This window comes from Protomyctophum parallelum, assembly GCF_964188405.1.
Source record: "Protomyctophum parallelum genome assembly, chromosome: 3".
Lineage (NCBI taxonomy): Eukaryota > Metazoa > Chordata > Actinopteri > Myctophiformes > Myctophidae > Protomyctophum > Protomyctophum parallelum.
In genome coordinates, this window is record NC_139698.1 from 1,957,137 (window position 1) to 1,974,705 (window position 17,569).

Genomic DNA, 17,569 nt, shown 5'->3' on the forward strand with positions numbered 1-17,569 from the left:
TATTCAATGCTTTCACATTGCATCGATCCGTATCCGAGTACACTTCATTCAACTGTATTCAATGCTTTCACATTGCATCGATCCATATCCGAGTACACTTCATTCAACTGTATTCAATGCTTTCACATTGCATCGATCCGTATCCGAGTACACTTCATTCAACTGTATTCAATGCTTTCACATTGCATCGATCCGTATCCGAGTACACTTCATTACAACTGTATTCAATGCTTTCACATTGCATCGATCCGTATCCGAGTACACTTCATTACAACTGTATTCAATGCTTTCACATTGCATCGATCCGTATCCGAGTACACTTCATTACAACTGTATTCAATGCTTTCATGCATTGCATCGATCCGTATCCGAGTACACTTCATTACAACTGTATTCAATGCTTTCACATTGCATCGATCCGTATCCGAGTACACTTCATTCAACTGTATTCAATGCTTTCACATTGCATCGATCCATATCCGAGTACACTTCATTCAACTGTATTCAATGCTTTCACATTGCATCGATCCATATCCGAGTACACTTCATTCAACTGTATTCAATGCTTTCACATTGCATCGATCCGTATCCGAGTACACTTCATTCAACTGTATTCAATGCTTTCACATTGCATCGATCCATATCCGAGTACACTTCATTCAACTGTATTCAATGCTTTCACATTGCATCGATCCGTATCCGAGTACACTTCATTACAACTGTATTCAATGCTTTCATGCATTGCATCGATCCGTATCCGAGTACACTTCATTCAACTGTATTCAATGCTTTCACATTGCATCGATCCATATCCGAGTACACTTCATTCAACTGTATTCAATGCTTTCACATTGCATCGATCCGTATCCGAGTACACTTCATTCAACTGTATTCAATGCTTTCACATTGCATCGATCCGTATCCGAGTACACTTCATTCAACTGTATTCAATGCTTTCACATTGCATCGATCCGTATCCGAGTACACTTCATTCAACTGTATTCAATGCTTTCACATTGCATCGATCCATATCCGAGTACACTTCATTCAACTGTATTCAATGCTTTCACATGGCATCGATCCGTATCCGAGTACACTTCATTCAACTGTATTCAATGCTTTCATGCATTGCATCGATCCATATCCGAGTACACTTCATTCAACTGTATTCAATGCTTTCATGCATTGCATCGATCCATATCCGAGTACACTTCATTCAACTGTATTCAGTTCTTCCACATTGCATCGATCCGTACCCGAGTACACTTCATTACAACAGTATTCAATGCTTTCATGCGTTGCATCGATCCGTACCCGAGTACACTTCAACCGGTCCCGAGACTAACTCCATGTGGTCCCGGGAACAGTACGCAGCGTTCACACTAACCCACAACACCTGCCAAGTGGTCCCTAGTGCGCATCCGGGACCATAGTGTGAATCTGCCTTAAATCATATCGCAAATGGAACTGCTGGGGTGGGAACAGCCTGCTTCCTCTAGGGTGTCGCCTGCTTGGCCTCGCGCTCCCACAAACACAACTTTAGGCTCTGTGCACGGCGGCCATCTTGGAAAGGCATTCTCGCTCCTTCCTTCACCGGGCGGTACCGATTGTTGCTAATGAACACTTTGAGTCTCGTATATGTGGCACAAGTCTTTTCTGTGACATTCTGGGAATTGGCATGACGACTAAATTGGGAGAAATAGAGCACCGAAGTCTGACGTCACTTTCAGTAGAGGGCGTCAGTCCCCAGGTTCATGTATTTGTTTAGTTGCATTGAAATCACCATAGGAGGAGTTTTAGATTGATTCATATAAGAACTGTGTTTGAAAAATAAACATGTCATCCCGGCCGCTTCACTCACATGGATATGAAGAATCAACTGACTGAGAGAAAACGCTAATGTTACTGCTGCTGAATTAGTTAGATTTTCGCTAGATGCAGACTGTATCATATATGAGTGACTGACTGTTGCAAACGATACAGAGACACCTCCCTGACAATAACGCCGAGACAGCTTGTTTATTTTTGGACCACAACGCTTATAGTAGACGATATTAAGATCACCCCATGTTATTCTCCATAGAGAAACTACTTCCGTGAACCAGGGGAATCGTCGGGATGAGCGAGTTACGTCAGGACTTCGGTGCTCTATGGGGCAGGGGGAAAAGAGGGAAAACATTGACTCGTTGGAAAGGTTCTACGTGCAACTATATTTTATACCGTATGGACTTTCAATACGTTTTAATGTGTATTTGTGTATTTTATGTCTTTTAATGCACTGAACTGGTTAGCTAATCGATGTCGCTGTCCCCGAACAATGACCATAAAGATATCTCTGCTGTCCTCTCCAAAATGTTATCAGGAAATGTAAAATATACGTTTTTAAGGAAATTAATGAAAACTTATATTTCTTTAAACGATACAATACTGCCTCATCAAAGTTGGTGTTGTGACTTTAGATATTGTCAATTATTAGGAGAGAGGTGGTGGAGTTAGCTGCTTTAGCAGACAGTTTGAGGGTTTTTTGTCCAATGCGTTATTTACCTAACCTGACGCTGCCAGATCCAAGAAGCTTGCTACACAAATTTGTTTCACAGCTTATTGGGATCTGGGATCGCGGAAGCAAATTCGATGACGGGGCTGTTCCTTTTTTTCAAGATACTTGGTAGATGATTGGATGGGACGGTCTGTCTATCACCGTGTGGGCGTGCAAACACAACCAATCATATTGACGTGTCTATATAGCTTCACGTCCGGTTTCGCACATATCCCGCCCTTAGCTCACGCTGATTGGTCCGGTACGGAACGGATTTTTGTCAGCTCAACTGCCTGAGAGATCCCAGATGAGTGCTGTGTTGGGGAACATGGTTACCCAATACCGCCCTCATCTGGCAGCGTCAGGTTATTATTTACCACCTTTCCATCGGTTCAACAACACACAGACGTAAAGGGTGTTCAATAGCACTGATTTATGAAACAACACACAGACGTAAAGGGTGTTCAATAGCACTGATTTATGGAACAACACAGACGTAAAGGGTGTTCAATAGCACTGATTTATGGAACAACACACAGACGTAAAGGGTGTTCAATAGCACTGATTTATGGAACAACACACAGACGTAAAGGGTGTTCAATAGCACTGATTTATGGAACAACACACAGACGTAAAGGGTGTTCAATAGCACTGATTTATGGAACAACACACAGACGTAAAGGGTGTTCAATAGCACTGATTTATGGAACAACACACAGACGTAAAGGGTGTTCAATAGCACTGATTTATGGAACAACACACAGACGTAAAGGGTGTTCAATAGCACTGATTTATGAAACAACACACAGACGTAAAGGGTGTTCAATAGCACTGATTTATGAAACAACACACAGACGTAAAGGGTGTTCAATAGCATTGATTTATGGAACAACACACAGACGTAAAGGGTGTTCAATAGCACTGATTTATGGAACAACACACATACGTAAAGGGTGTTCAATAGCACTGATTTATGGAACAACACACAGACGTAAAGGGTGTTCAATAGCACTGATTTATGGAACAACACACAGACGTAAAGGGTGTTCAATAGCACTGATTTATGGAACAACACACAGACGTAAAGGGTGTTCAATAGCACTGATTTATGGAACAACACACAGACGTAAAGGGTGTTCAATAGCACTGATTTATGAAACAACACACAGACGTAAAGGGTGTTCAATAGCACTGATTTATGGAACAACACACAGACGTAAAGGGTGTTCAATAGCACTGATTTATGAAACAACACACAGACGTAAAGGGTGTTCAATAGCATTGATTTATGGAACAACACACAGACGTAAAGGGTGTTCAATAGCACTGATTTATGAAACAACACACAGACGTAAAGGGTGTTCAATAGCACTGATTTATGAAACAACACACAGACGTAAAGGGTGTTCAATAGCACTGATTTATGAAACAACACACAGACGTAAAGGGTGTTCAATAGCACTGATTTATGAAACAACACACAGACGTAAAGGGTGTTCAATAGCACTGATTTATGGAATGTAGTTATGAGGTAAGGTTTCCTCTGGACAGCAGCGAGTTCTGATTCTGATGAAATGACATAATCCGCCTCCCCCTGGCCATATGGGGACTAGGTTGGTCTCCCCTTGTCCCCCATATATGGGGACTAGGTTGGTCTCCCCTTGTCCCCCATATATGGGGACTAGGTTGGTCTCCCCTTGTCCCCCATATATGGGGACTAGGTTGGTCTCCCCTTGTCCCCCATATATGGGGACTAGGTTGGTCTCCCCTTGTCCCCCATATATGGGGACTAGGTTGGTCTCCCCTTGTCCCCCATATATGGGGACTAGGTTGGTCTCCCCTTGTCCCCCATATATGGGGACTAGGTTGGTCTCCCCTTGTCCCCCATATATGGGGACTAGGTTGCTCTCCCCTTGTCCCCCATATATGGGGACTAGGTTGCTCTCCCCTTGTCCCCCATATATGGGGACTAGGTTGGTCTCCCCTTGTCCCCCATATATGGGGACTAGGTTGGTCTCCACTTGTCCCCCATATGGGGACTAGGTTGGTCTCCCCTTGTCCCCCATATGGGGACTAGGTTGGTCTCCCCTTGTCCCCCATATATGGGGACTAGGTTGGTCTCCCCTTGTCCCCCATATATGGGGACTAGGTTGGTCTCCCCTTGTCCCCCATATATGGGGACTAGGTTGGTCTCCCCTTGTCCCCCATATGGGGACTAGGTTGGTCTCCCCTTGTCCCCCATATGGGGACTAGGTCGGTCTCCCCTTGTCCCCCATATATGGGGACTAGGTTGGTCTCCCCTTGTCCCCCATATATGGGGACTAGGTCGGTCTCCCCTTGTCCCCCATATATGGGGACTAGGTTGGTCTCCCCTTGTCCCCCATATATGGGGACTAGGTCGGTCTCCCCTTGTCCCCCATATATGGGGACTAGGTTGGTCTCCCCTTGTCCCCCATATATGGGGACTAGGTTGGTCTCCCCTTGTCCCCCATATATGGGGACTAGGTTGGTCTCCCCTTGTCCCCCATATATGGGGACTAGGTTGCTCTCCCCTTGTCCCCCATATATGGGGACTAGGTTGGTCTCCCCTTGTCCCCCATATATGGGGACTAGGTTGGTCTCCCCTTGTCCCCCATATATGGGGACTAGGTTGGTCTCCCCTTGTCCCCCATATATGGGGACTAGGTTGGTCTCCCCTTGTCCCCCATATATGGGGACTAGGTTGGTCTCCCCTTGTCCCCCATATATGGGGACTAGGTTGGTCTCCCCTTGTCCCCCATATATGGGGACTAGGTTGGTCTCCCCTTGTCCCCCATATATGGGGACTAGGTTGGTCTCCCCTTGTCCCCCATATATGGGGACTAGGTTGGTCTCCCCTTGTCCCCCATATATGGGGACTAGGTTGGTCTCCCCTTGTCCCCCATATATGGGGACTAGGTTGGTCTCCCCTTGTCCCCCATATATGGGGACTAGGTTGGTCTCCCCTTGTCCCCCATATATGGGGACTAGGTTGGTCTCCCCTTGTCCCCCATATGGGGACTAGGTTGGTCTCCCCTTGTCCCCCATATATGGGGACTAGGTTGGTCTCCCCTTGTCCCCCATATATGGGGACTAGGTTGGTCTCCCCTTGTCCCCCATATATGGGGACTAGGTTGGTCTCCCCTTGTCCCCCATATGGGGACTAGGTTGGTCTCCCCTTGTCCCCCATATATGGGGACTAGGTTGGTCTCCCCTTGTCCCCCATATATGGGGACTAGGTTGGTCTCCCCTTGTCCCCCATATATGGGGACTAGGTTGGTCTCCCCTTGTCCCCCATATATGGGGACTAGGTTGGTCTCCCCTTGTCCCCCATATATGGGGACTAGGTTGGTCTCCCCTTGTCCCCCATATATGGGGACTAGGTTGGTCTCCCCTTGTCCCCCATATATGGGGACTAGGTTGGTCTCCCCTTGTCCCCCATATATGGGGACTAGGTTGGTCTCCCCTTGTCCCCCATATATGGGGACTAGGTTGGTCTCCCCTTGTCCCCCATATATGGGGACTAGGTTGGTCTCCACTTGTCCCCCATATATGGGGACTAGGTTGGTCTCCCCTTGTCCCCCATATATGGGGACTAGGTTGGTCTCCACTTGTCCCCCATATATGGGGACTAGGTTGGTCTCCACTTGTCCCCCATATATGGGGACTAGGTTGGTCTCCCCTTGTCCCCCATATATGGGGACTAGGTTGGTCTCCCCTTGTCCCCCATATATGGGGACTAGGTTGGTCTCCCCTTGTCCCCCATATATGGGGACTAGGTTGGTCTCCCCATGTCCCCCATATATGGGGACTAGGTTGGTCTCCCCTTGTCCCCCATATATGGGGACTAGGTTGGTCTCCCCTTGTCCCCCATATATGGGGACTAGGTTGGTCTCCCCTTGTCCCCCATATATGGGGACTAGGTTGGTCTCCCCATGTCCCCCATATATGGGGACTAGGTTGGTCTCCACTTGTCCCCCATATATGGGGACTAGGTTGGTCTCCCCTTGTCCCCCATATATGGGGACTAGGTTGGTCTCCCCTTGTCCCCCATATATGGGGACTAGGTTGGTCTCCCCTTGTCCCCCATATATGGGGACTAGGTTGGTCTCCCCATGTCCCCCATATATGGGGACTAGGTTGGTCTCCCCTTGTCCCCCATATATGGGGACTAGGTTGGTCTCCCCTTGTCCCCCATATATGGGGACTAGGTTGGTCTCCCCTTGTCCCCCATATATGGGGACTAGGTTGGTCTCCCCTTGTCCCCCATATATGGGGACTAGGTTGGTCTCCCCTTGTCCCCCATATATGGGGACTAGGTTGGTCTCCCCTTGTCCCCCATATATGGGGACTAGGTTGGTCTCCCCTTGTCCCCCATATATGGGGACTAGGTTGGTCTCCCCTTGTCCCCCATATATGGGGACTAGGTTGGTCTCCCCTTGTCCCCCATATATGGGGACTAGGTTGGTCTCCCCTTGTCCCCCATATATGGGGACTAGGTTGGTCTCCCCTTGTCCCCCATATATGGGGACTAGGTTGGTCTCCACTTGTCCCCCATATATGGGGACTAGGTTGGTCTCCCCTTGTCCCCCATATATGGGGACTAGGTTGGTCTCCACTTGTCCCCCATATATGGGGACTAGGTTGGTCTCCACTTGTCCCCCATATATGGGGACTAGGTTGGTCTCCCCTTGTCCCCCATATATGGGGACTAGGTTGGTCTCCCCTTGTCCCCCATATATGGGGACTAGGTTGGTCTCCCCTTGTCCCCCATATATGGGGACTAGGTTGGTCTCCCCATGTCCCCCATATATGGGGACTAGGTTGGTCTCCCCTTGTCCCCCATATATGGGGACTAGGTTGGTCTCCCCTTGTCCCCCATATATGGGGACTAGGTTGGTCTCCCCTTGTCCCCCATATATGGGGACTAGGTTGGTCTCCCCTTGTCCCCCATATATGGGGACTAGGTTGGTCTCCCCTTGTCCCCCATATATGGGGACTAGGTTGGTCTCCCCTTGTCCCCCATATATGGGGACTAGGTTGGCGGAGGGTGTAGAGCCCAGGTTCACATTAGATGATTGACACAGGGGTGAAAGAGTGGGTTACAAAATCGTCAGATAAAAAAATATAAAATAAAATAAAAATACATAATCCTCCTCGCAGGCCTTGGGACGCTGACGACTCCTCTCCGGTGGAGTTGACGTCAAAGCGGGCCGCGCCTCCACCAGGCTCCTCCTCCTCCTCCTCCTCCGTCGTGGACTTGTTCGACGTCCGTCTCCCGTCGTGGGACGACGACTCCTCTGGCGTCCGGCTGGCCGACATCCCCCTCCCGCCGCCGCGCTCCTCCTCCTCTGCCGTTAAGCTGGCCCATATCCCTCTCCCGCCCCGCGGCTCTAGACCAACAACAGCACCCTCTACCGACATCATCATCCCCGACCTCGGCGGAGCCTCCCGGGCCTCGTCGGGGAGCGAGCGGCTGTTCCCAGATCAGTCTGAGCAGCAGGGCAGGAAGAGGAAGGAGATGGACACGGGGCTGCAGCTGGACGAGCTGGAGTCCATCATGTCTCAGGGCATGGAGGACGACGGTGCCTGCGAAGACGACGATGATTATGAGGTAAGGGCCCTGTCAGAGTGTTACCAAGTGGGATCGCAGATCGGCTGTTTGTCAGTGATAAAACCTTTTAAATGACATATTGGACATGAGGCAGACTTTGCAGGTGAAGATAAGGTTTTAATTAAAGTTCCAGGCCTGGACAACATAGTGAATAATAAAGAAAAGAAAGAACTCAAAACAACTCAAACAACCATAACACAACTTAACTGTGAACAGAGAGGTACTGGTGTCAACCTCTCCCCATGGCAGCACAAACTCTACTGAGCCATTTCCCCTTTTATATAGACTCCTGACTCCACCCCTGGCTAAGCAGTCAGCGAATCACAAGGCATTTACAATTTACAATTTAGCCATTTATCAGACGCTCTTAATCCAGAGCGATTTACAATAATCAAGAACAAAAGCATGGGAATACATCACAAAAGCATTTATCATAAAACATGCGTAAGCTAAGAAAGTAACAGTGGAATATCTATATTATGAGACTATACATATAAACTATATATATATACTACTATGCTATACATATGTACTATGACATGCTATGACTACATACAATGCAATTATAGTGCCGTCTACATAACATGCTATAAGTCTGTATCAAATGCTATCTAAGCCAACAGAAATGCTATCTAAGGGGGTGGGGTAAGTGCTATGGGCCACGATGGAGTCTGAAAAGGTGGGTTTTCAGACTACGGCGGAAGATTGGGAGTGATGCTGCAGTTCTGACTGCAATGGGAAGTGCATTCCACAGTTTAGGAGCCATTTAACAACACAAGCAATCAGAGCTCTCTTCAGGCCATCAAGGCAGCTTCCAAACTACAGCATCTGCATAGATAAACACAAGTATTAATTCACATGTCACAGCAGAATGTGCACCTTCTGTGGGCCTGAGAATCAACCTGTTACACATACCATACAGAAACAATACAATTAATGTATATTGTACATTACATACTCTGTCACACAGTGTTATTACAATATATAACTAGATGAAGTGCCCCTCAGGGCACAGGTCTCCACCAGGGCAGGTCAGGTTGTGGCCTCCTGGTGGCGCTATAATAGGACAGGTCTCCACCAGGGCAGGTCAGGTTGTGGCCTCCTGGTGGCGCTATAATAGGACAGGTCTCCACCAGGGCAGGTCAGGTTGTGGCCTCCTGGTGGCGCTATAATAGGACAGGTCTCCACCAGGGCAGGTCAGGTTGTGGCCTCCTGGTGGCGCTATAATAGGACAGGTCTCCACCAGGGCAGGTGAGGTTGTGGCCTCCTGGTGGCGCTATAATAGGACAGGTCTCCACCAGGGCAGGTCAGGTTGTGGCCTCCTGGTGGCGCTATAATAGGACAGGTCTCCACCAGGGCAGGTCAGGTTGTGGCCTCCTGGTGGCGCTCTAATAGGACAGGTCTCCACCAGGGCAGGTGAGGTTGTGGCCTCCTGGTGGCGCTATAATAGGACAGGTCTCCACCAGGGCAGGTCAGGTTGTGGCCTCCTGGTGGCGCTCTAATAGGACAGGTCTCCACCAGGGCAGGTCAGGTTGTGGCCTCCTGGTGGCGCTCTAATAGGCCAATGTGAAAAAGGGTGCCATTTGTTCTTACGCCATTGATGGCAATTGGATGATTTGAGGCATTTTGTTCCAAAAATGTGTTTTGCAAACATCCACCTGTTGGTGGCGCTATAACAGGCCAATGTGAAAAGGGTGGGATATATTCCTCGGCCTATAGTAGGAAAGTCTGTGAAAGATTTCTCGTGAATTGCACGCTGCGTTCATGATTTGAGGCTTTTTGTTAAAAACGGGCCAATCCTGCAAACTTTGGAAGCCAATGTTAGCCAATCAGGATGGAATATGAAATATGGGACAGATCCGTCTTGAACACTACATGACTATAGAGATAGTGTGTAACGATTTCCGGGATCTTTGGACACAATCTGGAGGAGTAATATAAAAAAAAAAAGTTTTTCAAAAGTCGGCCTCCTGGTGGCGCTATAACAGGCCGTTCTGGAAACTTTGTGGCAGAGGTTCATCGTTGGCATCCAGGGAGTGTGTGTGCAAAACATACTGCCTCCCCATTCCTTCCCATTAGTGAGGAAAAATTCATTCCAAGTTTTATTCATTCCCGAAATTAAAAGAGTAATTAAACTAATTTTCAGTGTCGTCGAGTAATACAATATCATATAAAAAAGACCAGGAGAAGGAAAACAAACGGTAGAAGCTAAGACAAATTTAAATTATATGAAGGTACGTTGAAAAGTGGTGAAGTCATTAATCACACTTTTTTTTTGTATGACAATTGGTGTAATGTCCTGATCATGATATTTGTATGCGTCTCTAAATGTTTTGATGAATTGAACAAGGTGGACCCTCTTGTAAACAAGCGTAATGCTTAATCGGGTCGTCCACTCACAGTTAACAGTCTTTGTATTGAGTTTGTGCTTGAAATGTACTGTCATTCTGCAAACTGTTAATACATATTTCAATCAATGACAGCCAGTGGAACGCAGCGCGACCCGACCCGACCCGACCCGAACCCGACCCGATCAACTGTCCAATAAGAGGCCGCGGATCGACGCGGAAGGGAGCCGTGGAACAGAGGAGCGGCCTTCGCCCAATAGGAGCCAGCAGCCACGGCCTTCGCCCAATAGGAGCCAGCAGCCACGGCCTTCGCCCAATAGGAGCCAGCAGCCACGGCCTGCGCAAGACGCGGCTTCCAATGGGAAGTCGTCTGAGCGCTGGCAAGCTGCCAAAGAGGAGGAGGTGTCTTTTTCCGTGGTGAGGAGATGGGGTGTGTGTGTGTGTGTGTGTGTGTGTGTGTGTGTGTGTGTGTGCACATGTGCATGTGCGTGTGTGCGTGGACCTTCACCTCCCAATGTATGAATGAATGAACCTTCACCTCCCAATGTATGAATGAATGAACCTTCACCTCCCAATATATGAATGAATGGACCTTCACCTCCCAATGTATGAATGAATGGACCTTCACCTCCCAACGTATGAATGAATGAACCTTCACCTCCCAATGTATGAATGAATGAACCTTCACCTCCCAATGTATGAATGAATGAACCTTCACCTCCCAATGTATGAATGAATGGACCTTCACCTCCCAATGTATGAATGAATGAACCTTCACCTCCCAATGTATGAATGAATGGACCTTCACCTCCCAATGTATGAATGAATGAACCTTCACCTCCCAATGAATGAATGAATGAACCTTCACCTCCCAATGTATGAATGAATGAACCTTCACCTCCCAATGTATGAATGAATGAACCTTCACCTCCCAATGTATGAATGAATGAACCTTCACCTCCCAATGTATGAATGAATGAACCTTCACCTCCCAATGTATGAATGAATGGACCTTCACCTCCCAATGTATGAATGAATGAACCTTCACCTCCCAATGTATGAATGAATGAACCTTCACCTCCCAATGAATGAACCTTCACCTCCCAATGTATGAATGAATGAACCTTCACCTCCCAATGTATGAATGAATGAACCTTCACCTCCCAATGTATGAATGAATGAACCTTCACCTCCCAATGTATGAATGAATGAACCTTCACCTCCCGACGTATGAATGAATGAACCTTCACCTCCCAATGTATGAATGAATGAACCTTCACCTCCCAATGTATGAATGAATGAACCTTCACCTCCCAACGTATGAATGAATGAACCTTCACCTCCCAATGTATGAATGAATGAACCTTCACCTCCCAATGTATGAATGAATGAACCTTCACCTCCCAATGTATGAATGAATGAATGGACCTTCACCTCCCAATGTATGAATGAATGAACCTTCACCTCCCAATGTATGAATGAATGAACCTTCACCTCCCAATGTATGAATGAATGAATGGACCTTCACCTCCCAATGTATGAATGAATGAACCTTCACCTCCCAATGTATGAATGAATGGACCTTCACCTCCCAATGTATGAATTAATGAACCTTCACCTCCCAATGTATGAATGAATGAACCTTCACCTCCCAATGTATGAATGAATGAACCTTCACCTCCCAATGTATGAATGAATGAACCTTCACCTCCCAATGTATGAATGAATGGACCTTCACCTCCCAATGTATGAATGAATGAACCTTCACCTCCCAATGTATGAATGAATGAACCTTCACCTCCCAACGTATGAATGAATGAACCTTCACCTCCCAATGTATGAATGAATGAACCTTCACCTCCCAATGTATGAATGAATGGACCTTCACCTCCAAATGTATGAATGAATGAACCTTCACCTCCCAATGTATGAATGAATGAACCTTCACCTCCCAACGTATGAATGAATGAATGAACCTTCACCTCCCAATGTATGAATGAATGAATGAACCTTCACCTCCCAATGTATGAATGAATGGACCTTCACCTCCCAATGTATGAATGAATGAACCTTCACCTCCCAACGTATGAATGAATGAACCTTCACCTCCCAACGTATGAATGAATGAACCTTCACCTCCCAATGTATGAATGAATGAATGGACCTTCACCTCCCAATGTATGAATGAATGGACCTTCACCTCCCAACGTATGAATGAATGAACCTTCACCTCCCAATGTATGAATGAATGAACCTTCACCTCCCAACGTATGAATGAATGAACCTTCACCTCCCGACGTATGAATGAATGAACCTTCACCTCCCAATGTATGAATGAATGAATGGACCTTCACCTCCCAATGTATGAATGAATGGACCTTCACCTCCCAACGTATGAATGAATGAACCTTCACCTCCCAATGTATGAATGAATGAACCTTCACCTCCCAACGTATGAATGAATGAACCTTCACCTCCCAATGTATGAATGAATGAATGGACCTTCACCTCCCAATGTATGAATGAATGAACCTTCACCTCCCGACGTATGAATGAATGAACCTTCACCTCCCAATGTATGAATGAATGAACCTTCACCTCTCAATGTATGAATGAATGAACCTTCACCTCCAAATGTATGAATGAATGGACCTTCACCTCCCAATGTATGAATGAATGGACCTTCACCTCCCAACGTATGAATGAATGAACCTTCACCTCCCAATGTATGAATGAATGGACCTTCACCTCCCAATGTATGAATGAATGGACCTTCACCTCCAAATGTATGAATGAATGAACCTTCACCTCCCAATGTATGAATGAATGAATGAACCTTCACCTCCCAATGTATGAATGAATGAATGAACCTTCACCTCCCAATGTATGAATGAATGGACCTTCACCTCCCAATGTATGAATGAATGAACCTTCACCTCCCAATGTATGAATGAATGAACCTTCACCTCCCAATGTATGAATGAATGAACCTTCACCTCCCAATGTATGAATGAATGGACCTTCACCTCCCAATGTATGAATGAATGAACCTTCACCTCCCAATGTATGAATGAATGAACCTTCACCTCCCAACGTATGAATGAATGAACCTTCACCTCCCAATGTATGAATGAATGAACCTTCACCTCCCAATGTATGAATGAATGGACCTTCACCTCCAAATGTATGAATGAATGAACCTTCACCTCCCAATATATGAATGAATGGACCTTCACCTCCCAATGTATGAATGAATGAACCTTCACCTCCCAATGTATGAATGAATGAACCTTCACCTCCCAATGTATGAATGAATGAACCTTCACCTCCCAATGTATGAATGAATGAACCTTCACCTCCCAATGTATGAATGAATGAACCTTCACCTCCCAACGTATGAATGAATGAACCTTCACCTCCCAATGTATGAATGAATGAACCTTCACCTCCCAATGTATGAATGAATGGACCTTCACCTCCCAATGTAAGAATGAATGGACCTTCACCTCCCAATGTATGAATGAATGGACCTTCACCTCCAAATGTATGAATGAATGAACCTTCACCTCCCAATGTATGAATGAATGAATGAACCTTCACCTCCCAATGTATGAATGAATGAATGAACCTTCACCTCCCAATGTATGAATGAATGAATGAACCTTCACCTCCCAATGTATGAATGAATGAACCTTCACCTCCCAATGTATGAATGAATGAACCTTCACCTCCCAATGTATGAATGAATGAACCTTCACCTCCCAATGTATGAATGAATGAACCTTCACCTCCCAATGTATGAATGAATGAACCTTCACCTCCCAATGTATGAATGAATGAACCTTCACCTCCCAATGTATGAATGAATGAACCTTCACCTCCCAACGTATGAATGAATGAACCTTCACCTCCCAATGTATGAATGAATGAATGAACCTTCACCTCCCAATGTATGAATGAATGAACCTTCACCTCCCAACGTATGAATGAATGAACCTTCACCTCCCAATGTATGAATGAATGAACCTTCACCTCTCAATGTATGAATGAATGAATGAACCTTCACCTCCCAATGTATGAATGAATGAACCTTCACCTCCCAATGTATGAATGAATGGACCTTCACCTCCCAATGTATGAATGAATGGACCTTCACCTCCAAATGTATGAATGAATGAACCTTCACCTCCCAATGTATGAATGAATGAATGAACCTTCACCTCCCAATGTATGAATGAATGAATGAACCTTCACCTCCCAATGTATGAATGAATGAATGAACCTTCACCTCCCAATGTATGAATGAATGGACCTTCACCTCCCAATGTATGAATGAATGAACCTTCACCTCCCAATGTATGAATGAATGAACCTTCACCTCCCAATGTATGAATGAATGGACCGTTGTAAAGCGCTTTGAGTGCGTAGAAAAGCGCTATAAAGATGCAGTCCATTATTGTCAATCCTAAACGTGTCCATGTTTGTGTTCTTCTAGCATTCAGGAGGAGGCGATGGTGTTGCTGTCCAGTCAGGGACCACCGTAGTCAAACTGGAGACCCCTGTAAGAATGGTGAAACCTCTTGGCCTCTATATCTGTGTCCTGTAAGACTGGTAGATAGATAGATCATCGTCATCATTTCTCTACCGCGGTCGAGATCGTGCATTTCACAACGCCACGCCAGACTTCCCGGTCCTTCATTGCCATCCCCATTTCCTGCTTACTGAAGCATGTGTCCCTATAGCGATTACATCATGTGTCCCTATAGCGATGATATGTGTCCCTATAGCGATGACATCATGTGTCCCTATAGCGATGACATCATGTGTCCCTATAGCGATGACATCATGTGTCCCTATAGCGATTACATCATGTGTCCCTATAGCGATGATATGTGTCCCTATAGCGATGACATCATGTGTCCCTATAGCGATGACATCATGTGTCCCTATAGCGATGACATCATGTGTCCCTATAGCGATGACATCATGTGTCCCTATAGCGATGACATCATGTGTCCCTATAGCGATGACATCATGTGTCCCTATAGCGATGACATCATGTGTCCCTATAGCGATTACATCATGTGTCCCTATAGCGATGACATCATGTGTCCCTATAGCGATGACATCATGTGTCCCTATAGCGATGACATCATGTGTCCCTATAGCGATGACATCATGTGTCCCTATAGCGATGACATCATGTGTCCCTATAGCGATGACATCATGTGTCCCTATAGCGATGATATGTGTCCCTATAGCGATGACATCATGTGTCCCTATAGCGATGACATCATGTGTCCCTATAGCGATGACATCATGTGTCCCTATAGCGATAATGACATCATGTGTCCCTATAGCGATAATGACATCATGTGTCCCTATAGCGATGACATCATGTGTCCCTATAGCGATGACATCATGTGTCCCTATAGCGATGACATCATGTGTCCCTATAGCGATGACATCATGTGTCCCTATAGCGATGACATCATGTGTCCCTATAGCGATGACATCATGTGTCCCTATAGCGATGACATCATGTGTCCCTATAGCGATGACATCATGTGTCCCTATAGCGATAATGACATCATGTGTCCCTATAGCGATGACATCATGTGTCCCTATAGCGATGACATCATGTGTCCCTATAGCGATGACATCATGTGTCCCTATAGCGATGACATCATGTGTCCCTATAGCGATGACATCATGTGTCCCTATAGCGATGACATCATGTGTCCCTATAGCGATGACATCATGTGTCCCTATAGCGATGACATCATGTGTCCCTATAGCGATGACATCATGTGTCCCTATAGCGATAATGACATCATGTGTCCCTATAGCGATGACATCATGTGTCCCTATAGCGATGACATCATGTGTCCCTATAGTGATGACATCATGTGTCCCTATAGCGATAATGACATCATGTGTCCCTATAGCGATTACATCATGTGTCCCTATAGCGATGACATCATGTGTCCCTATAGCGATGACATCATGTGTCCCTATAGCGATGACATCATGTGTCCCTATAGCGATGACATCATGTGTCCCTATAGCGATGACATCATGTGTCCCTATAGCGATGACATCATGTGTCCCTATAGCGATGACATCATGTGTCCCTATAGCGATGACATCATGTGTCCCTATAGCGATGACATCATGTGTCCCTATAGCGATGACATCAGGGAACCACAGTTTTCTACCTCTGGTCTGCTTTGAGGCAGGACTCCAGAGAAGAAGGGGAGATATAACCTCATTGTCAGCTCTGTAGCAGTGGCCGGAAAACTGTGTTCTTCTGGATCGGACTAGTGTAGAAACACAGGGAAGGTTGCCGTATATTAGATCAGTCGATGGGTGGACTAGTGTAGAAACACGGGGAAGGTTGTTGTATATTAGATCAGTCGATGGGTGGACTAGTGTAGAAACACAGGGAAGGTTGCCGTATATTAGATCAGTCGATGGGTGGACTAGTGTAGAAACACGGGGAAGGTTGTTGTATATTAGATCAGTCGATGGGTGGACTAGTGTAGAAACACAGGGAAGGTTGCCGTATATTAGATCAGTCGATGGGTGGACTAGTGTAGAAACACAGGGAAGGTTGCCGTATATTAGATCAGTCGATTGGTGGACTAGTGAAGAAACACAGGGAAGGTTGCCGTATATTAGATCAGTCGATGGGTGGACTAGTGAAGAAACACAGGGAAGGTTGCTGTATATTAGATCAGTCGATGGGTGGACTAGTGAAGAAACACAGGGAAGGTTGCTGTATATTAGATCAGTCGATGGGTGGACTAGTGAAGAAACACAGGGAAGGTTGCTGTATATTAGATCAGTCGATGGGTGGACTAGTGAAGAAACACAGGGAAGGTTGCTGTATATTAGATCAGTCGATGGGTGGACTAGTGTAGAAACACAGGGAAGGTTGCTGTATATTAGATCAGTCGATGGGTGGACTAGTGTAGAAACACAGGGAAGGTTGCCGTATATTAGATCAGTCGATGGGTGGACTAGTGAAGAAACAGGGAAGGTTGCTGTATA

At 46.2% G+C, this 17,569-nt stretch overlaps 1 protein-coding gene across 1 annotated transcript in view; it reads left to right on the forward strand.

Moving 5' to 3' along the window:
• Nucleotides 1-17,569, forward strand: part of LOC310856486 (nibrin-like) — a 79,038-nt gene that overhangs the window by 41,579 nt on the left and 19,890 nt on the right. The window contains exons 12-14 of the mRNA XM_083761955.1: nucleotides 7,718-8,168; nucleotides 10,652-10,933; nucleotides 15,012-15,077. Of these exons, the coding sequence (XP_083618081.1) occupies nucleotides 7,718-8,168; nucleotides 10,652-10,933; nucleotides 15,012-15,077 (799 nt within the window). The remainder of the gene's footprint in view (nucleotides 1-7,717; nucleotides 8,169-10,651; nucleotides 10,934-15,011; nucleotides 15,078-17,569) is intronic.